The sequence below is a fragment of the Poecilia latipinna genome, unplaced genomic scaffold (assembly GCF_001443285.1).
Source record: "Poecilia latipinna isolate Pla-1442-1.1 unplaced genomic scaffold, P_latipinna-1.0 Scaffold229, whole genome shotgun sequence".
In the NCBI taxonomy this organism is placed as follows: Eukaryota; Metazoa; Chordata; class Actinopteri; order Cyprinodontiformes; family Poeciliidae; genus Poecilia; species Poecilia latipinna.
Window position 1 is genome coordinate 169562 of NW_015112845.1, and position 17137 is coordinate 186698.

At 40.0% G+C, this 17137-nt stretch overlaps 2 protein-coding genes across 5 annotated transcripts in view; both read left to right on the forward strand.

Moving 5' to 3' along the window:
- The window catches only part of LOC106947208 (GRAM domain-containing protein 3-like), a 116623-nt gene extending 114813 nt beyond the window's left edge, over positions 1–1810 (forward strand). For all 4 annotated transcript variants that reach the window (XM_015032042.1, XM_015032039.1, XM_015032040.1 and 1 more), the window contains one exon: positions 1045–1810. In XM_015032042.1, coding sequence (XP_014887528.1) covers positions 1045–1083 — 39 coding nt within the window. In that variant the 3' untranslated portion in view covers positions 1084–1810. The remainder of the gene's footprint in view (positions 1–1044) is intronic.
- A 1773-nt stretch (positions 1811–3583) lies between these two features.
- Positions 3584–16380, forward strand: LOC106947210 (TNF receptor-associated factor 2-like). Its single transcript, XM_015032044.1, has 11 exons — positions 3584–3820; positions 5160–5369; positions 6601–6679; positions 6865–6963; positions 7836–7997; positions 8081–8155; positions 8982–9056; positions 10056–10631; positions 11515–11692; positions 11787–11935; positions 13469–16380. Exons 2-11 carry the CDS (start codon positions 5182–5184, stop codon positions 13685–13687), a joined length of 1800 nt encoding a protein of 599 aa, XP_014887530.1. The 5' UTR covers positions 3584–3820; positions 5160–5181; the 3' UTR covers positions 13688–16380.
- The last annotated feature ends 757 nt before the right edge of the window (positions 16381–17137 follow it).

Consider the following 17137-nt stretch of genomic DNA (forward strand, 5'->3'; position numbering starts at 1 on the left):
GGCTTGGGCCGGCCCTGTGTGAAAGATGCAGTTTTAATGCATCAGTGAGACTTTTTTTTAGGAAATCCCTTCACACTCAAGAAGTAAAATAATCCCTCCTGACTGCAGCTGAGACAGACTTCACTTTCATAAAACATTTCCAGCGATCCCGTGCCCTGAGATCTCGGTCAAAAGACTCTTTCACAAAACAGTTCAGTGTCTTGGCTGCAAAGATTCACCCCGTCACCTGTTTATGAGTCACGAGTCCAGCTGACCAGCTGTGTCACAGGGTTAAGTCACTAAATAGCAGTGTGGAAGTTATTAGTGGAGCTTAGAGATACTTTAAAGTCTTAACCTCAGTTATGTTCTGATGTGATTATCTAATAAAAATGAGCAACAAAATAAGAAATGGCGTTAGCACATTGCTACAGGAGAAAGTCAATCTGAAAACCATCAGTTTTATTAAATAATTGAGAGAACCAAAATTCCTCCACAACAGTGTAAGAGTCTGACAAGCTATTGACTCAGATGAAACTCAAACATATTAGCTAAAATTCAGGATTCAGGTGGAGACGAACATTAACGGCAAAGAAAATGAAAAGTTAAGCTTTCAAAAAAGGAGGAAATGTGGCTCAAACCTCAGTAAGCTACTAATGTCTCAAACTGGAGACATTAGTAGCTTTACGCTCCATATTCATTCAATAACGATTTTTCTGCTTTCTTTTCCAATTGCTGTGGCGCGCTGCACCAAATTAAAAACACCTACGTCTCTGTGTTTCATTTTGATAACAGAGTTAGCAGTGGTGGCAAGTTAAAGTATCGTCTTTTTGCCCTCCATCATTGTGCAAATGCTCACAATTTCACAAAGCAACACTTTTGTTTCCATCATTTGCTAAGCTAACTCTCCATAGCTATCTATTCAGCATGTAGAGATGACACACAGCAAAAGTGTCAGCTTGTCCCGCGCAAGACCATAGTCATATTTTAACAAATATACAGCAGTCTATTGCAAACGGCTAATCAGTGTCCCTCTGTCTTGTCTCTCCTCTTGCTGTTTCGCCGTAGATTCAAAGGAACCTCAGGAAGCTCCTGGAGGAGACTTAAAGGAAGACCTTCGTCTGTGTTTCTGTCCAGACGGAGGCTTGGCTGGTAGTTAGAGAGGCGGTGGGAGCTGTGCAGCACATTTGGTGGCTCTGTTGCCAAAGCATGGACAGCTCACACGCCCAGAGCTCAGTCTTAAAAAGCTGTGTGAACATTTGCTGTGCAATAATAGCCTCGCTCTGTGTTTCCCTCAGGACTTTTCTGTCTCCTGTTTCAAACAAAGCAGTGCTGCAGCTTTAAGGCAGCATATTTTATGTACTGTATTTTAGCTTGCAATATCATGACAATGATAGTTTTTTTTAACACACTCTCACACGTATGCCTACGTATAGAAATATGACCATGAAGGTTAGGTTCAAAAGTGCAATTGTCAGTGTTTGGAAACATTTCTTAAAAGGTCAAAGGTCAAATAGTGCTCTCTTTCTCTTAGAAGTGAAATGCTAATAGATTCTGTTTACGTCCTGCGTATAAATCACTCAGCTGGAGATGTTTGCACAATATAGTCAAGTACTTTCTTATGGTGAAGAAAAAATTCATAGTGCTTTTGTAAATATTTGCTCTAACTCACTTGAGTGGTATGTTTAGAAAAAAATGTTAATAATGAGATTATATTAGGTCTATTTATCATAGATGTTTCTCTTGATTAACTTTGATGATCAGATGCTTTGATTTTGTAATCTGATAAATTATGTTCACGAGAATAAACTCTTTTCTTCAAACTTTTGTTTAACTGAAGCTTGAAGACCAGTGCTTAGACCGCAGACATTATGCAGTTTTTTTTTTTTGCTTTGCTGGTATCAGTTTCCTAGATTATTGGGTTTTCCCCACACCTTTCCTGTTGAGGCAAAAGCTGAACTTTTGCCTCAACAGGATCGTCTCTCGTCGGCAGACGGCGGGTTACATTAGGTTGGTGTGGCAGTCGAATGAACGCATGTGCACACGGAGTAACCCGATAACAGGACCGTTTGGTCGAATTCAACATGTAAAGTATGTCTGTTTAAAAGATTTGATGGAACTAGAAAAACAAAGGTAAAGAAATCAATTAGATCATGTGTTGCCTGAATCAGTGGTGGAGGCATAAACCAATTCGAGGCTGGGATGTTGAGCTAATCAAGGAAAATTTAAAATGGTTGCAAATACCACATTGTGGAGAAACCTAGAGAGTACAGCAGGACGTTAAAAGTGACTCCTTCAGCGGCGATACTGGTGGTGTGAGAGGTGAAAAGGAATCCAAGGGTCACCACCACCAAGAATGTAGGCCAAGCAGAGAGTAACACAGTCCAGCAAACACTGCTGGGTTTCATGGGTGCAAAGGTCATTGAGGAAAGTTGTCAAATGAAACAAAACATATTTTTTGTTAGGTCACAATAATGTAGCCTTCAGTTAGTTTAAAGAAAAAGAAACATTCAACGGCAAGATCATCCTTTCCGTAGGCCTGCTTGGTGGTAAGAACGTAACGGTTTGGTGTTTTTTAGCCACTGGGACAGGGAGGCTAATCAAAGTTACTGGTATTAGGAAAAGAAGAACACTAAACCAACAGAGAAACTTCATCCTGAGCAACATTGGACTAAAGTGGTGAAGAAGTGTTTAGTTTCTTTAAAAAAATAATGTTTTTCAGTGTCTCAGCTGGAATCTGGACTTGAATCGGATATATAGAATCTGTGGACAGAGCTAAAGATTAGCTAAAGATCAATGGAGACAATTGTTTGGTTTCTTCAACAGCCATTAAAGTTTTTTGTTATTAATAATTGAGAAGCAGAAGAATAATTTTGGATATTTGAACAAATTTCTTTAATTCTAAATTAAAAAAACAGATTTTTAATTTTTTTAAATATTGTCTATATTATCTGATAGAAAACCTGTGAAGTAGGTGAAAGGTAAAAGGTAAGAGTTCAAAACTAATCATAAAGCCTCAAAACATCAGTGGAAATATGTAAAGGGCTCACCATCAATTATTAGAAGAGTTGTAAAAATGTTCCCATTGACTACAGTGAAAGCTGTAAATATTTCAAACTTGCAATTTTGATTATAATGGGAATAAAAAAAACAATATATGTATTTTTTAAATGTAATCGATCATCCAACCTTTTAAGTTTTTAAATCATGTTTTTAGAGATGCTGGTCTAATTTCCTATCAGAAATAAACTTCTTGTTTAAGTGAAGTAATTTCTACTATTAATCTGACAGAGAGGGTATAAATAATTTTAGATTAACTATTTATATACAGACAGAGCTCAAAATGGAGTGAAACACGTTCTGGAAGGAAGGATGTTCTTCCTTGAGGAAAGTGAGTCAAAGAAGCACCTGTGTGTATTAAAACGGCATTAAAAAAAGACAGGTGCAAACATTGGGGCTATTAAAAACACAACCGTGTGTGATGCTTTTGTACGAAGTCAGGGATCCGGCTGTTTACTGGCTCCTCTGCCTCAGCCGGTCCGCCTCCTCTCCCGGTTCTCAGCCAATCAGCGGGCCGCCTTCCCAGCTGGTCTGCCTGTCAACCCACGTCCAGCCCACCGCATGACGTAAAGCCCAGTCTGAAAGTGCAATGGCGATATTGGACAATAACAGCCATCGCGTTGGGGGACCACATCTGTATTATGTGGCTAACATTGAAGAAAACACCTCGAGCCGGCTGCGACACCACATATAATAACGGCAGAGCCCACGAGCGGGAATCTGCGAGCGGGGAAGGGGATTTCACAGCCTGCGCGCGGGATGACAGTTTAGACTAAAACCGCTGGTAAGTGCGAACTCCACTGCTTGCCGCGGCGTTCACAAAGAGACGGCTTTAAAAAAGCTAAACAGTTTGTTACAGACGGCAAAAGCTTCACATTTCAAAGGGGCGTGGCCGCGTGCTGAGGGTACCACTCACTAAAGGATGCTGATAGCTTAGCAACAGCGACAAGGAAGGAGAAGCAAGAAGAGAGGGGAAGATAGACAATGGATGTGCAGCCTGGCCGCACCGTTTCTGGGCAGACTGCGAGGGAGATCCCCAGCAGTCTGTTCCTGGTGAAGTGGAAGGAGTCATGGATGCAGAGTGGAAATGTAAACAAAGGGTGTGGGCCTCTCAGCTGGCCTGTGATGCTCTGTCTCACACACACGCACACGCACCCATACACACGCACACCAACACACACCACCCCTTACTACTGTAAACCATGGGAAGGTTTTACACACACAATGGAAACACATCCACAGGCACATCTGCAATGGATTGTTGCCATCCCTGAGACTAATTACTGTTGCCTTTGTTTGTCCTAGAAGAAAATAACAAACTTATTTGTTTCACTGATCATTTCAAAGTAATCTTACAATATTTCTACACCTACAGATCTAAGGAAAGCATAAACCATATTTTATAAGCTTCTGACCCTTCTGTGAATATTAACTAATTTTTTTGTTGAATGTCTTTCAGGATTTTTTAAAATAATTTATTTATTTTATTAGGATTGTATTACCTTGCATAATAAAGTCAGGACCATTGAACTACACATTTCTGTAAACAAACATATTTGTACATCAGCTGATTAATATTGAAATCATGCAAACTTTTTATTCACTTGTAAATCTGGGATCCACACACCGCTAATAAATACAATAAATATATATACCTACTATTTACAGTGTTTTAAATTGAATAAAGCAGAATAAATGTCAGTAATCATAACAGCACGCTTGGGGTCAACAGGTCTCCATAACAACCACCAGATGCCAATCACCGTGGCTCTAAAAGATTTTCACAACCCCTGTTAAAATGTCACCTTTTTGTAATTTGCAAAAATGTGATCATGATAAATTTTCAAAATGTTGTTCGCCTATGAGGTGATATTCATTTTGTACAGATGAAATATAAAAATAAAATCTAAACGGGCTTGTGTAAGTGTGACCATCACTAAGCTAACACTTTGTTTACCCTCCCTTTGCTCCTAGTTTGTGACCACACAGGATTAAAGCCACTGGAAAAAAAAATCCTACTTCTGAGATTAAAGTCTGAATTGTGAGAACAAAAAAAAAAAAAAAAGTCGGGGCATAATCCAAACTCCAGTTTCTCTCTCTTGACCTTCACCGTCTCTTCCCAGGTGTGACGTGTAAACAGACGCCATGGCCACACAGGAGCCGTCCCCTCCGTCGTCCATGGAGAGCAATAAACCCGGCTTCCCCAAGAAGATCCTGGGCAACAAGCTGGAGGACAAGCACCTGTGCAACTGCTGCCACAACATCCTCAGACGGCCATTTCAAGCCCAGTGTGGACATCGCTTCTGCTCCTACTGCTTCAACAGGACCGTGAGGTCAGAATCTGATTGGCCGAGACCGGAAAAAACAGGAACCGTGCGACTGGTCTTTGTTGTCGTGCTGAATTTGTGCGTTTTTATGAACAAAATCAACAATGTTATGCTTCAGAATGATCTTAGGATACATTTAAATTTCATCTCACATCTACAAGAAGGCACCAGTCAGTTCACCGACACACTTAGCGTTGAACACGGAGTCGGATATTTACTCCAGGATGTGGTGGAGCCCCAAAGACAGAAAGTAATCATGTTGATTCTGGAGCTGCGTTTCATTGAGACACAAAAATAAGTCGTAGGTTTGTTTTATGACGATGATTCATATTCATAACATCTGAAAAAATTTTGAGCTTTGTTTTTGGCAAGAATAAACAGAAACAAAACGTTTTTTCACAGTCAAGCTGAGAATTTCAATTCCTACAAAATAAAAGCAATTCTTACGCATGTAATTTTAAAGAATAAAAAACCCCATCCTTGCTGATCTCTAAACATCCGACATCACATTTTTGCACAATAAAAGTGTAGTGGCCTTCTTTTAGCCTCCTGACTGTCAGTATGCAGCAACAGGTGGGGAAGGTGCAGTGCTGTGTTGCTCCACTCAGCCCAGTAAAACTTCAATCACTCCAGCAGTTTCTTTGGCATCGTAATAACAACATTTTAATGCATTATTTTGAAATCGTAGGTTTTTAAAACTCTGTGCTGCCGGTGTCAGTCTCAGCTGTGCAGAGAGCTCCCCGACCAGCAGGGGGCAACCACGCGGGGTCAAATTTTTAAATGGAACAACAGTGTTAAAACTTTGTATTAAATTTTTAAAATCAACTCCCAAAGTGTCAAATTCCTGATTTTATTGGCACATAAATGTCAAATTTCCATCGCTGCTTATAACAACAAACAATTACTCGACTTCACCTGGTCTGTATTTAAAAACTCCTCGTTAAATGTGATTCCAGACCTAATGAGGAAGTCAGAAAATTAAACTTGTTTTCTTCTCCTCATTTAATAAGTAATCGGAAGACTGAAACAAAGGTCCCCGAAATATCTAGGGCCGGCTCTGAATGTAACTGCTACCTTAAGCTGAAAAAGTTGTAATAAATCACATGTTTCCCTGTTGTATGGAAGAAGGGAGCAGAGAAGGTTTTCTGTTTTTACCCTCCTTGGTGAGCGCCTGGTGACCTATGTGTTCAGAGAACAAGATATAAACTGACTTTTGCTTCATTTGAATCCATTACAGTAATGGACCCCAGAAATGCAACGCTTGCATTAAAGAAGATATTTTTGAGGAGCCGACATCAGTTTTGAAGCAAGGATGTGTGAGTATCACGGCGTGTTGAGATTACTTTAAGAACAGCTGACTTGTTTCAGTGTTGGCTTCATTCGTCTATTTTTGTTTTCCTAATATTCAGCAGAATTAGCCGTGTTTATTTAATTATTTTAGTCCTGGCCATTTTAAAGAATCACATCTATTGTTGTTCCTGTTTTTTTGTATCTTTTCCAGGCATTTCCTGACAATGCCGTTCGAAGGGAAGTTGAAAGCCTGTCTGCGGTTTGTATCAATGAGGACTGTACTTGGGAAGGAACTATTAAAGAGTATGAGGTTTGTTCTACTCCTCTTTTGTTTGCTTGTTTTATTGTAATTCTGGCAAAAGTACGCAACGTAGATATTCATTGAATCATCTCTCAGTAGAGACATTGCAGGGTATCAATGCAATGTAAATTTATAAGAACCTAAAATGCACAAATAAAAAATAAGCCATAATATAGAAAATAAAGATAGAAGTTATATATGCAATATCGTTTTTTTAAAAAGCGGCGTTATTTGTGTTTCTAGCCTGAGGCAGATACACCAGTTTTCTCTGAAGGAATAAACCAGAAATCCCAGTAAGCTACAGTGAAAAGCTTTTGATGCAAGTCTCAAAGTTTGAAGTGAATTCCACAAAATACTTTCTGTTCTTAAAATTTCTGAACTTGAAGAAAGAAAAACAATTTCACTTTCATTATCCTACCCTTAAGCGAACATAAACCAATTTTCTAGCAGACCTAGAACATTAAAAGTTTAGTATGAGTTAATGTCAGAATATTGAGCAAAGAAGTTGGTGTGTCTTTAAATATTGCGTGGTTTCAACCAGTGTTGCTCATCAGTCTGGCTGTCAAGAGATTGTACCGCACCTTACCGTGCGGACCCCCTGCTTCCTGCTGAGATTAATAAGCACACCCTGTGTTTATGCTGTAAACAGCAGTGTGTATTTGGGGAATTTCCATGAACTTGCCTCTTATGCTTGCAGGTTAATGTGGGAGCTTAATCTTCCACTAAATGACTTGTTTGGATTGTTGCGGAGTGATTAGAACGGAAACCTTTAAAGTAGCGGCAGTGTTTGCGCAGCTCCCTTCGTTGTATTTGCACAGCTGAGGGCGTCGCCGATCTGCCGCTTCGGATTCCCTTCAGCGCCATCTCCTCTCTCCCTGCAGCTGAATCACGAGGGGAAGTGCGAGTTCATGATCATCCCCTGCCCCTCCTGCAAAGAACGAATCCGCTTCAATGAACAGGAGCGCCACAACGAGCGGGAGTGCCCGGAGAGGACGCTCAACTGCAAGTACTGCAAGGAGCCATTTCACTTCAAAAACATCAAGGTTAGAGATTGCTGCTTTGAATTGTTGGCAGGGCGTGGGGGCTGAAAGCGTTGCTTCATTGAAAGTATTGTTGCTTCTTTTAGGCTCATGACGAAATCTGCCCCAAGTATCCGATGATCTGTGAAGGTTGTGCCAAGAAGAAAATACCCAGAGAGAAGGTACCTTTGTAAAATACGATGGCATCTTCATAACTGTCAATGTACTGACATTTAAATTCATCTGCATAAAACAGAAAAAGACACGTATGAATACACTGGAAAAACACAGTCTTAACAAGTTTTGTTCTAGTTTCTTGTACAAATATCTTAGTACACTTGAAATAAGACAAAACTATTTTACATGTAACTTTTCAGCAAGATATAGGAGATTATTTTAAGTCAATAATTTCTTAATATTGATGAAAAAATGCTTGTTCCATTGGGAGATTATTTCACTTATAACTAATCAGGTTTCCAGTGTTATAAGTGGCATAGCAAGTACTTTTTCATCAATATTTCTGAATTATTGACTTAGAACAAGCTCCTATTTCTTGCTGAAAAGTTACTTGTCAGTTAGTTTTATCTTATTACTACTGCACTAAGATATTTACACTAGAAACTAGAACAAAAATACTTGGTAATATTTTCAGTCTTTGCAGTGCAAGTACAGAAAAGGGTGAGTTTTTCCAGATTTTATTCTCTATTTTTTTAACTAAGTCAACCATCAATCTATTCATTCTTTCACCATTCATCCATTTACTGACACAGTCTGTTAGCCGATCTGGAAATTTTAGTATATAGTGGAAAATTTTTGACATTTAAAATGTTTAAAGAGCTTCTGAAGAAATCTCATAGGAAAGGTGGAGAAAGGAATAATTTAAGACAGTAAAAGTATTTTTTTTATCTCTTAAACTATTTGTCATTTTTTTAAATAAAAATATACAATATATCTTATCTGTTTTGGATTGTCCGAGTCAGTTGACTTTGTCTTTGTGTTTTATTTCAGTATGTGGACCATATTAAACTCTGCACTAAATTCCGAACTCCATGTCGATTTCATGTCGTTGGATGTGACATGTCTGTAAGTAGCCTGAATATTCATCACTTCTAATGTTGGGACTGCGTACTTGTGCACCTATTTGAACAAAGTTCGGAAATCCACTAAAACTTTCAATTCTGGCATGTTACAAAAACAGACTACATAGTATTTTATTGGTGGTTCATGTTTTCCTTACGCTGATGCCCCTAAATATGATCCGCGGCAATCAGTTTCATTGAATAAACAGAGTCCTCGACCTGTGTGTGGTTCAGTGTTGGTATAAATACAGCTGCTTGGCCAAGGTCAGAGATACGGGGGCCCTGAAGTGCAAACCTCTTCAATAATTCACTAAGCACAAGTACAAATCACAAAACACAACAACATTAACAAAACGGAAGAGGTGGCTCCCAGTGGGAAACCTGAGAAGTCGCTGATTGGACGATTCCACTTTTGGCTTTAGAATCAGAAGTTATTCTGGCTTGTCTGGCGATGATGCAAACTCAGCTACCGCAATCCAAGAATATTTTGAGTCAGGACATACTACAAAGGCCAGCTTTGGTTTCTTCCCTCCGTCTGGACAAAACATAGCACTGTGACTGTCTTCCTGCCTGTCTAAACAAAGACAGCACAAATGCTAGAATAATATATTTCTAAAGTCAAAAAAGTGATGCCGTCCGATCAGCGATGTCTCAGCGACCAAACTGGCCTAAGGTGACACAGGACAATAAAGTTGTATGGCATCAATATAGATATAGAGATGTTGAAGTACTCCATAATCTCAGCTATGGGGACTGTGTAGATGTTGAATAAAAGAGAACTGAGAACAGAGCCTTGTGGAACTCCATATGATCTCTTTGCCTAGACTTGCATACAGCTAAAAGTCGAATAAGGTCTGTCTCTGTACCCGACAGTCTTGCTCAGCTGTCTGGTCAATATCAGGATGTTGATGTTAAGCTGTAGCATAATTCCAAAGTGGTTAAACTATGTTTATTGTATTATCTTTCTACACCTACAGAATTGTCTTGCTTGTTTGTTGTTTAGGTGGAGAAAGAGAAGATTCATGACCATGAACGCGCTTACGCCTACGAGCACCTTAACCTGCTCCTGCACTACATTATGGGTATGAAGGTGAGCATGGAGGGCCTGCAGCCCCAGGGACTGGAAGTAGCCGGACACAAACTGTTAGAACTCCAACAATCCCTCAGGGAACTCGAGGCCAGAGTCTCCCAGCTCAGCACCACCTCTTCTGGGCCTCCCGTGCAGGGAGCTGCCGCTTCCTCCTCTTCTTCCTCCACCTGCAGTGCCGGCCTGCCCGGCCCGCCCGCATCAGCTCCTCTTCCTCCACCTCCCACTCTTCCTCCAACGCTCTCCGTGTCTACCTCGTTCACACCCCTGCCCAGCTCGGTGGGCGCAGCGCTGGAGCTCCAGCTCCACAGCGAGAAGACCAAGGTGGCCGAGCTTGGCCGCAGATGCACGGAACTCGAGGTCAAGGCGGGGACGTTTGAAAATGTGGTGTGCGTTCTTAACAGGGAGGTGGAGAGGTTTGCCACAACCATGGAGGCCAGCAACCGGCAGCATAAACTGGACCAAGACAAGATCGAAGCTCTTAGTAATAAGGTATGACTTCAGACTGCTGGTGAGTTTTGGTTTCCTCGAGTCGACTATCGTTTCAGGAGTTGAAGACGTCGCACCAGTGGTGAATTGTTCCTGTCAAAATATGCTGCAAAGCTCAGGCAGATATTAATATGCTATAGAGTAGGAGTGCAAACAATTTGTTTTTTTTAGATTACGTTTAGTTCTAATCAATTAACTAATAATGCCTGCACAGACCGTTTTTCCAGTGTTGTAATTTGGCCGCCATCCAGCAGAGGGTGCTGCTAGCCATCCGTTGGGGTATGAAAAACGTTCCAATCTGTCCAGTCCAGTCTGGGATATCAAATGTATTTTATGTGGTTCTAATTTGAAATATAAACACTCAACAAGCTCCTCAAGTTATGATCTGTAATAGCGCTTATTCAGCCAAGCTGCATGGCAGAGCAGCGTCAATTTACTGATGTACTACGAAGCGGAAGGGAAAACAGAAAAATTTAACAAGAAAAAAACAAACACGATGCCGCCGATAAGCACAATTGATTTTAAGGTCTGTTACGAGTGAAGTTTTAACATTCCTTCAAGATCAACAACAGACTGTACTTCTCTCTATTCGTGGGAAGTTAAGAATATCACACATTGATTTTTCCACCTTTTATTTTTCAGTTCAGCAACCTAAGAGGTTCCTGTGTTATATTTTACAAATATGTCAAGGTTAATAAAGTCAGAAAACCACAGTTTTCTTAAGCTTATTCACTTTAGAAAAGCTGACACAAAATGATGTTAAAATGTAATGTTTTTTAAATTCAGCATAGGCCTATTATGAAAAATGTTGCCCTTTAAAACTCTGCCGCCTTCGCCCATTATAAGCATGTTTGAGGTAATACAAATTTATCCATGTACCTTCTAGGTGCGACAGCTGGAGAGAACAGTTGGACTGAAGGACCTCACGGTGGTGGAGATGGAGGGCCGACTGAGGGAAATGTCCGCCACCACCTTTGATGGCGTCTTCATCTGGAGGATCTCAGACTTTGCCAAAAAACGACAAGATGCCATTGCAGGTCGGGCTCCTGCCATGTTCTCACCAGGTAACAATATTTCTTTCTAACCTTGACTTTGAAGTCCAAACAAAAGCCAGTTTTCTAGAAGATGTCCTGCTGAAGGTGCCTTTTCCTTTTCCAGCTTTCTATACTAGCAAGTACGGCTATAAGATGTGCCTGAGGATCTATCTGAATGGGGACGGGACGGGGCGTGGCAGCCACCTGTCCCTGTTCTTTGTGGTGATGAGGGGACTGAACGACGCTCTGCTCAAATGGCCGTTCAACCAGAAGGTAAAACACATGGAGAGGCACCATTAGCGTGAAAATGGCTTTTAAATATTCCTGTTTGTTTTTACTTAAAGGTCCCTGTGGACGTTTTAATCTGAGAAAAATGAATTATGTGCATAACAACATAGATTTAGGTAGTGTCTAATGGTTGTTATGGTGACCTGGTGATCCAATAAGACCACACCCAGATGCACTTAAAAACCAAAAGCATAAATAAAAACAATAATTCATCTAATTCACTTTGTAGGATATGTATGGCCATTTTTTGTGGATGCACATTTTTATGCATTTTACTATCAATTACTTTATTTATGCCGTTAGGTAGATTTAGTTACAATAAAGTGGGTGAGACTTATTCAAAACAAGACATTTTGCACAATCACACAACACATATAAATATCATATGATTAAAGGTGACCAGGTGCTCAATCCTTTAAAATATCAAAAACAATGAAATAATAAAAACTGACAGACTTAAACGCAGTGTCCTCATTAGGACAAGATTCAAATGAAATTAAAAAAATGTATTGGTTAAAATTTAGTTCAACTTCACAAAAACCTAAAATTTTACACCCCTGGTAACTGATACCCCAAAATCCTGCATTATGATAGTAATAAATACAATTCATGAGGTCTAAGGACGACAGTTAATATAAAATCAATTATTAGGGTCTGTACTGAAATATTGATTTCCCCCTAGTGGATAAATAAAGTACAATAAAGTATATTCATTCATTACAGGCAAATTTGGTGCACATGTATACCAAATTTATGCATCTACTCATGGCATGTTGGGGTCAGTAGCTGCGTTTCCATTTACCATAAAATTGCACAAGTTGGAAATACGATAATAAGTTTGCTTAATGGAAACACACCAATTTTGAAACAATGTTTCTGGTAAAAAAAAAGAAAAAAAAAAAAGAAAAGAAACAAGTTAACTTAGGTTGTTTTTCAGTTCTATTGACATTTGTGTATTTCACAAGACTGCAATTGAAACATTTGTTTTGCATTACTCCAGTTTGTATCCAACAGCAACATGGTTTTTGTTGGCACTTGCTTCCTTGGACAATGCACAGCTGACTCCACCAGAGCTCTCACATCATCGCAGAGTTCATCAAAAGTTTAGTTTGTCATTTGAAAGTGTTAAATCCATGGCTCTTCTGTAAAACTGGTGACTAGTCTCCCAAAAATGCAACATACACAGCCCCTCCCCAGTATAAGGGCCTTGTCGCTTCAACGCCCAACGTCTTCTATGATAACTTATGATGACGAGCGTAGTGTAGTGGCAGGAATATCATGCTGACATCTTTTTTTAATACCTTATTGAATGAAAAACATATTCGAGTGTGGTTTTAGTTTCATTTCTCATCTCACGGAAACACGGGAATTGCAAAATTGTGCTGTTTGTAGCAGAATATCGACAAAGTTTTGTGCACTTTCGTAACGGAAATGCAGCTACTGTGATGACAGCTTTAGCTTCTGTAAGTTGACTTGACCGTCTCAACGTGGATCTCTCACAAAATGTTTAACACCCAGGTAACACTGATGCTACTGGACCAGAGCAATAGGGAGCACATCATCGACGCCTTTCGACCCGATGTCACTTCTTCTTCCTTTCAACGACCCGTGAGCGAGATGAACATCGCCAGCGGCTGCCCGCTCTTCTGCCCGCTCTCCAAGCTGGATGGAAAGAACTCGTACATTCGCGACGACACAATATTCATCAAAGCCATCGTGGACCTCACCGGCCTCTAGGCGTCTCCATGTCGACGGTTATGATGACCAGGCAGCTCCCTGACCAATCAAGGCTTCTGTTTCTTTTGGCCAGCTGTGGTCCCGTCAGGGCTCTGTGCGGGGCACGGTACTGTCCCTCGCTGCTCCCAGGAGAAGGACGTGCTTGCGGCCGTATGCCGCGCGTAGCTGCTCAGTCCAGACGGCGCTGGCATTGTCATACCAGGTGGTATCTGTGCGAGAGCCATCGTCATTGATGTACACTTGTTTTCTTTCAACATCTTCCCCAACAGGGAGAGCATCCTTTCTTTTTTAGGATTCCTGGTTGAGCAGCAGCGTGGCTCAGTAATCCACGGCGTTGGAAGAGGGAGGCACATTGTAGTGGCGTGACAAGGATGAATATTTTTAATCTTCTCAGCTTGTTGGCTTTCAGCTTGTGAAAGATTGTCTTAGAACAGGATTGTAGATTACTAATAGTTTGTGTGGTTATTCCGATAAAGCTGGCGTGACATAGAGGTAGGGCTTCTTCTTTTTCTTAAAGAAGAAGGTCATCATGGATATCGTGAGCTTGCTTGTGTTGAGTGAATTTACATAGACAAAACGTGGAGTTACGTTACGAATAAGATAACCGTCTTCTTAGTGTTTCTTTTGGATTTTCTCAGCAAACTGCATGCCGCCGGAGATTTATTTATTTATAATTTTATTAAACGAACGACTCTTTTTTCTCAACCTAGCTTTGCCAAAGTTAGTCATTAAAACCCATCGGTGATTTAGCTATCCGTGATGGTGGACATTGCCTGCATGCCTTCAGAGCCAGGCTGTTTTTTTTTTTGTTGTTGTTGTTTTTTTTAAACATGTAGAGTTTTTGCGTGTTCGTTGCTGTTTAGGGTTCGGTGGTTTGGTACATCTGTGGAAGATACAGCGGAGTTACCATGGAGTCAGGGCAGCTTGCCAGTCAAGCCTGAGGCATAACGCTTGCATGGAGTTCTCCTGCAGGATTTGCTCACTCGCTCACAACTCAACACATAGTACTGTGCCCCACCACGGACTGAGGTGAACGCAGATTCACGGGAGTTGAGGAATTGTTCGTCTGTGCTCATAGTTTCCCGTGCATCCCGTACAGCGTTTCTGCTGCTCTGAGACAGAATGCCGACGTGAAACTTTTATGTCAGTGCAAATAAACTGCAAGAGATTGTAAAGCGTTGTTGTAGATCTTGAGATCGTCTTTGACGATATTTACTGCCGAATTGATGTTTTACGCCAATAAATCTTAACGGCACTTTCCCCGTTTTTGCGGTAACACACATTCGACATTATACCTGCTTACGCTATCATTTTATTCTTCCCCCACACCCTCGATTCTTCCACTAGAGGTCGCTGTTGTCATGTGTTTCGCATGCTGAGGTGTTAGGGTTCATGCTGGCCTGTTTGGAAACCAGTTTTGACCTGTATTGAAACCTCTCTGTGCATGGGAGGCTTCAATTCATTTTTGCTATGGAACTTCGAGCCGGTTGACTCTGTGAGCCGCGCGCGGAAACCTTTATTTGTATTTGTTTGGATGAGGATACGTGAACATAGAATAGTTATTATGTTATATCCGGCACTGCTCCACACAGGCAGAGGCCTATATTCATAGTAATGTATAAATATGTATCTTTCATATCATAATGTTGAAATAATCTATATATTGATGTTAATATACACAAGATGTTATAATAAACATAGTATTACTCAATACCTTATTAATTCTATATCTATAGAGCAACTCTTTTTTTTTCGTTTGATGGTTTGAACAGGCCAGGACAACCTTTTTGTGGAGTGAGGATTTGTAGAGTGCAATATATGATTACATCCGTTAACCAGCTTAGCTAAAAGGGTTTAAACAGGTCACAATTACTTGTTGGTTTTTGTTTACATTAGTCATTTTCGGAGCTGACGAGTCGCGACCAGTTTTGAACCTTCTAAGGAAATGTGGTGCTTTTCTGACCATGAAACACACAATTTCATCAATATGAGACTCTTTAGTAACTTGTTGTTCGTGAAACTAGCTAGCTAGCTCCTAGCTAGCAAGGAGAACCATTTAGCTGTTCGAATTTGTTATGAAATACATCAAGTTTTTGTTCACAACTTTAAAACCTTTTTAATAAAGTCTTAAGAATGTAAAAAGTCCGATTTACATTCACTTTTTAAACTTTGAGTGTGCTTGTACCGTGCCAAACTCTAATATTACCTCTATATGCTAAAAGTGTTACACTGCAAGATTTATTTTATGTTCTATGCTAAAATATGGTGCCAAATATGTTTCTATACGAGTTTGGATTTTTTTTAATTATTATTATTATTATTTATTTAAATGCGTATGGGTGTTTTGGCAAGCATGTGACTTTCTTTTGACATGATGCATGGGGCCATTACTAGTAGAAATAATTATTTCATACCCATAAATTGGTCCTCATATAGCAGAGGTTTGTGAATGTAAGCTTTAATTCTGCATTTTTCTTTCTTAAGTTGTTCTGTCATGTGATGCAACTGACCAGAACCAACTTTATTTGTGCACTTTCTACCATTTGTCTAAGCAGGGTATATATTTTGTTGAGTGATTTATGTACCTTGAACTCAGAGCCATATATACATATATATATATATTCTGATGTTGATTGATGTGTCATGCTAAAACAGCTCTTGCAGTCTGTAATAAAGTTTGTTGGTTTTTGCCACTAGAGTGTTTAATGTCTCATTTTCTTAGAAATGTATTTGCTTGCATTTAAAAATAAAAATAAAAATCAGATCTACTTGCAGAGTGTGCAGATGGAGTTGGGTTGGCAAAAAAAAAAAAAAAACCGTAAGAAACAAGTAAAACATAAATTATGGTCAGTAATATTTTGTCATAAAAACAGTTGAATTTGTCAAGACATTGTGGTTTACTTTAAACAAATCAATAACATTGTCAAAATAACCTGACAGGCTAATATTACAAACCAGTCAAACTCATCCATTCAACCCTCCAAATCACAATGAATTTTCATGTTTGTTTAATTGTTTTGGATTAAAATTATCACTATATCACACCAGCCAGCACATTCTGTGCACATGAATCAGAGACATCAACGTTAAGTCTCCAGAACAGTTTCATTGCTAAGCTGGGATAACGCGCTCAAAGCGTACGTATCTGGATTTTTATCGGCCTTCGTAATTCCTCTCTCTTCTATTCTCCATGGCTGCAAAGGAGAAAAACAAACAAATTCTGAAGCATATGTTAGGAAACCCGCAACGTCTCCAAGTAATTCCACAACAAAAACCACTTGGAAGAACCGAGAAGAGAGCCGGGATGAAAAGAGACGGGCAGATTTTATGGAACCAATTATATCCAACATCCAACAGGAACCTGCAAAACAGCATCGTCTACCATGATTACTACGAATAATTGCCAAGCAGACAGAGAGACAGACAGGCAGCCAGATGATGGATCCAGTG

Excerpts from the sequence above, each read along its gene's own strand:
- LOC106947210 (XM_015032044.1), top strand. The coding sequence starts at position 5,182 with ATGGCCACACAGGAGCCGTCCCCTCCGTCGTCCATGGAGAGCAATAAA. Across the intron at positions 10,632-11,514 it reads TCGAAGCTCTTAGTAATAAG|GTGCGACAGCTGGAGAGAAC; the intron begins GTATGACTTCAG and ends TGTACCTTCTAG. Across the intron at positions 11,693-11,786 it reads TCCTGCCATGTTCTCACCAG|CTTTCTATACTAGCAAGTAC; the intron begins GTAACAATATTT and ends TTCCTTTTCCAG.